Raw genomic sequence first — 4,959 nt, forward strand, 5'->3', positions numbered from 1 at the left:
GGTGTTCTGATATCATAATAGACTACCATAATGATACATTTTAAAAAAGAGCTTGAAAAAAGGAAATTCAGAAATACTTAGAAAAGCGTTGAAGCAAATCAAACACAACCGTACATAATTAAGGATACGATATTTAAAGTTTTGTAAAAATTGAGTTGTTTTACAGTTTAATCTGGTGGTTAAAGGAGACATCAGTGCATTTTACAATCTGTGCTCGCTCCGCCGTAAAAAAAAAAAACACAAATGCAAACCATTATGTAAAAAAGAGGATCCGGGCGATAAGCTGCAGCTGTTGCAAATGCCAGTTTTCTATAATCAATATCAACTGTGGAGAGTCTCTGCAGAAGAAAATAATTACTGCTGAGTTAAAGCATCTCACAAGAGCATAGATCAGTTTAGGCCAGAAAGGATCAGCTTGTGTAAGTAATTTCCAGATGAATTGAAGAACAACGAAATCGTGTTTTACGAGGTGAACACGAATTCTGTTGGGGAAATCATAATTTAACCAAGCAGAGTTGTCTTTTCGAAATCACAAAAATCAAAAAGTGATCCTCCAAAAAGAAAATACTCAAAATAATGTAGATTGTTGTTTACTGTTGAACAATAATAAAGACAAAATCAGCGACTTGTGCGTACACTTCCATGCATAAATCATTTACGTAAAAAGGTTGCAAATAAAAAAACAAATCTTCTGGGTTCCCCTATAATTAGATTTTCAGGTGGCGAAATACACCCTAAACAAATGGTTTACAATCACAGCCTGTAAGTAAGTAGACTATATTTCCCACGCACGTCACGTAAACAATGAAGGAAGGAAAAAAAAGTAACGGGGAATGCACACCTATGGGGGTGTTTGCATTTCAGCGATCGAAGGTTGTAAGGAAAAACAACCGCGAAATATCTCTCTATATCAGATATCTCCGCATGCAGGTAGATCTGATGTTAGGACATAGGCGCCTTTCGTGAGTAGGGATGTTCTATATAGGTTTAAAGAAGATGGGGCACTGATTAGCCAAAAACCACACCATAGAGGTTAACATATGCCCGGATGTTGGTGCGTAAAAGCGGATTGCCATTGCGCAGTTTTGTCAGGGGGGAAATACTTTCTCATGGTTGGTCCACAGGAATGGCCCTGTACTTTTATGCTCTTTTTATCATCGTATGCAAGGTGTTGTACAAATTGTGATTCATTTAATTTCTTCGTATTACTCACGTTTATCACAATACAGCCTCCCACAGACTGTGAGAGTGCCTGCACGAGTTGTACAGTAGATATTCTTTAATGGTAAAGATGGCTGGCTGATAAGGCATGCTCCACATTGACCCTGACTTAACATCCAAGCTATTAGTGGAGACACAATATAGCCTACTCCCGTAATATATTGCAGTATTAAGCCTAAAAGTAGAGAAACAAGCTTAAAGTATTTGCCAGCTGACAAAAAAATATTGTTTGCGATGTGCCAACTCTTCCTTCTTTGACTGAAATGTACGCGCAGTGACATGGGCCTCCTTAACCCCGGAATACTCCTTTCCTTGTGTTGACATGCAGCCCTAAAGGTAGCTGTCAGTTTGCCCTGTTTGGGAATCACACAGCTATTCATCATTGTTTGACAGGTGTGTTTGGGAAAAAGCCATAGTGGCTCAGAGGACACAAAGTCCCAACGGTGGGAACCTTCATATGGAAGTTTTGGTTTGGAGAAAAAGCTTTGGTAAAAATCCACAGGTTTTACCCTAAAAATGCGCAGGATAAAGCTGATATGAAAAACATCGATAAACCAACGTATTTATATTTGCTGGATATTTGGCCAAAAACACACAAATATGTCCTGAACCAACGTCCTTAAGATATGACAATTAAATAAGTAATTGTAAGCAATTTCACTGTTATACTGAGGCTTTTTAGTCAGAAAAAAACATTGCGATTGTCTCGATTTTTACAATAAAGCCAGCCTTCTTAAAACTCAGGTTGTAGCAGAGATAGTATTTTCAGCACTGAGTAATGATAATTGCATTTTTCTTTTTATCACCGAGTTGTCCAATTATAGTTTTAGTGTATCCAATGTTAGTTCGTAAAATCGGACAGAAAAACGCGACTGTCCCAATATTACAATTAGTAATTTACGATCTTAAAATAAAATAAAATCCAGAATAAAAATAATGCCTGATATGTTTTTAATGTTTTTTTCGATCTTAACACAAATAACACATGTACAATTAGAACAATTAGAAGTCGGTCGGTTTTATGCTGCTTCCACGAGATCATTAATAGGCCTAACACAAGTGACCGCCCCCTCTCAGTCTGACACACACTGCAACGCATTTTACATTAAAGTAATGTATATAGCTCAAAAGTGCTGAAATATCTTACCTTTATAAACACAGCAAGAAAAAAAAAACACAACCTGTAACAGAGACAGTTCTATGAAAAGTCAATGGAATATGCCTATTTCCAATCACTGCAGAGGTAGGAAGGCGCATGTAAAATATAAACCAACATAAGGTGACATTTACAGTCTATCAGGCCGCTGGTTCCCACAGGGGGGTCCGTGTGGCTTCAGAGGTCCTTGTTAACATTTAAAAATCAGGTCCAAAGTCTTGTGATTTAAAGCCTAAATCGAAATGTCTTCTTCAGCGGGGTTCCTTGGAACAGACTCTTATTTAATTAAAGCCTGAGTCTTGTTTAAGTATTTGAGGATGTGATAAAGACGTTTGGGTACCCAGACCTGGTAAGCACCATGAGACCAAAAGTCTCCATCTGGTCTCATCCTCTTGTCAGAAAGAGAGTTTGTTTGATTTCCGGGGTCATAAAACATAAAAAGGAATAAATACAGTCACGTAGTTCACTGATTCCCCGCACATGCAGAGAGTGTCCATGCAGGGAGGCAGTAGGCGTATGGGTAATAGTAGGAGGGCTGCAGGGAGAGCAGCGGGGGCCGCAGGATCTCTCCCGGGCTGTACTGTCTCTGGTCATCCCGCACCAGGACCTTCACCGCCACCTTCTTGGCAGCCGGGGTCGACGCCATGAGATCGGCGGCCATCTGGCGCCGTTTCGTCTTGTACCGGCGGTTCTGGAACCAGATCTTGACCTGGGTCTCTGTGAGCTTCAGAGAGGCGGCCAGGTCAGCGCGCTCCGGCCCGGACAGATACCGCTGGTGGTTAAAGCGACGCTCCAGCTCGAAAACCTGCGCGTGAGAGAAGGCGGCCCTCGAGCGCTTCTTCCTCTGTTTGGGCTGATCCTGACTCTTCTCGTCCAGGGTGCTGGAGTCTGGGAGACACGCAGATGCAACATGATTCAAGATTGAAATGCTCATATGCACAGTATTTACAATGTAGTTAAACGTTTAAGTCCCAGTCTCCTTCAACAATGCAACATACATATATATATATAAGACATCAAAATGAAACAATACAAAATAAAGCAAGAAGAACAGAAGAGAAATCAAATCAAATAGTGCCCGAGTGCGTCAGAAGTAAACTATATACATGTAAAATAGACTACAAGTGAATTCCAGGATTTGTTTTTGTTATTTTAATACAGTTGGAAGCACATGTGCTGATTTGAAATTAGATAGGTACGTGTTTTGGGTGAGACTGATTAAAAACATAAAGCAAGCAGATTCAAAGTATGCACACTTGTACGTTAGGGTGTTTCACTTTTCTGATTTTAAAATGTGTTGGAAATGATTTGCCATGAATTAAATCAAATATACTTGGTGCTTTGGTTTTCAAATTGAAGTGGAAAATGTATCAGAGTTGTTATTCAAGCATCAGTGTGTATAACATCATCATTGTTATTCTGCAAAAACGAGCAGTATTAAACTGCACTATTACAATTCAAATCAACATTTTCAAACGTGTCTGTTTACAACATAACTTTCCTCAAGTCTTTACAGTTGTTTTCAGAGTGCCACACTTTATTTTGTATCATTTGCATGGGATTCTTTCAGTCCAACTCACCCGTAGCATTGTTGGGCTCACTGTCACTCTTTGCGTTTTCCGCAGCTGCAGACTCTTGGTCCGTCTCTTCTTGCAAACTCTCCTGCGGCACATCAGACGCAGGGTCTCCGTCTTTCTCTGACTTGCACACGGCCGGAGTCTTGCTGTCGTTGTCATCGCTGAGTCCCGAGTCAGAGTCGTAGCTTTTCTGGTCCGCAGGCTCACAAGCCTCCCCATCATCTCTCCGAGATCCTCCGTTCATCTCCCCAAATATTTTCCAGCAAGCCGTCTTGGAGAAGCACATGTCCAAATCTGGCAAGTGTCGGCTGTCGTCCTTTTTGTTCAGGATGGCTTGGATGGAGAAAGGCATCAGCGAGTTTCCACGAACGGCCATTTTCAAAGAAGCGGAGTTCTCTCGGTTCTTCAAGTTTAAGTGTAATCAACCGGTTCAATAAATGTCAGTTCATCCACATTTTAGACTACTCCCTCCGTGGAGCACAGCTGTCGCTTAACACTTTCCCTCCAGTGTTGGTTCCTGGTCACATCCCCGCGGTAAAAGCCGTGAAAAGTTTCTGCTACATCCGCAGGCACGATGCTGCTCCTCCGCATAGCTCTGCCATCAGCCCGGGCTGCCTCCAATCTCCGGCCCTTTTCACCCAGTTTTTTTTTACCAGCAACCCTCACCTGTGAGTGACAGGCACTCCTAGTGGCCTCCTATTGGCCAGGGTAGGATGAAAGTCGCTCTACGATTGGCCACTGTAAACTACGTCATGCTGCTTTCAACCGGGTGGGAAAAAGTTAAAGAAAAAGTTGGAGGCTGAATTGATAACCACACGAAGTATTTCACCTAAAAGTGTTTCCAAAACTTGAGAGCTTACTGTGTTTCTACATGGCTTTTGACAATTAACTGTTTTGTTGAATTTGATCAATGATTTATGATTTGTTTTTGCCAAAGTGCAGCATTTTCTGGGTTGGTAATATTCAACGTTTACGCAGTCAGAAAAGCAAAGACTCCGTGCGCTA

At 41.4% G+C, this 4,959-nt stretch overlaps 1 protein-coding gene across 1 annotated transcript; it reads right to left on the minus strand.

The window, feature by feature from the left end:
- Positions 1 to 2,355: 2,355 nt before the first annotated feature.
- nkx3-2 (NK3 homeobox 2) lies at positions 2,356 to 4,596 on the minus strand. The gene is made up of 2 exons (XM_079672149.1): positions 3,958 to 4,596; positions 2,356 to 3,265 (listed from the first exon to the last, which is right to left on the minus strand). The coding sequence occupies exons 1-2, from the start codon at positions 4,328 to 4,330 to the stop codon at positions 2,841 to 2,843; spliced, it is 798 nt and encodes a 265-aa protein (XP_079528275.1). The 5' UTR covers positions 4,331 to 4,596; the 3' UTR covers positions 2,356 to 2,840.
- Positions 4,597 to 4,959: the final 363 nt, after the last annotated feature.

The sequence above is a fragment of the Notothenia rossii genome (assembly GCF_949606895.1).
Source record: "Notothenia rossii genome assembly, chromosome: 3".
In the NCBI taxonomy this organism is placed as follows: Eukaryota; Metazoa; Chordata; class Actinopteri; order Perciformes; family Nototheniidae; genus Notothenia; species Notothenia rossii.

What these genes read in the sequence shown, in the direction of transcription:
- nkx3-2 (XM_079672149.1), bottom strand. Translation starts at nt 4,330, where the DNA reads ATGGCCGTTCGTGGAAACTCGCTGATGCCTTTCTCCATCCAAGCCATC. An exon ending in TGAGCCCAACAATGCTACGG is followed by an intron (nt 3,266 to 3,957) that starts GTGAGTTGGACT and finishes CGTGTCTCCCAG; the next exon opens with ACTCCAGCACCCTGGACGAG.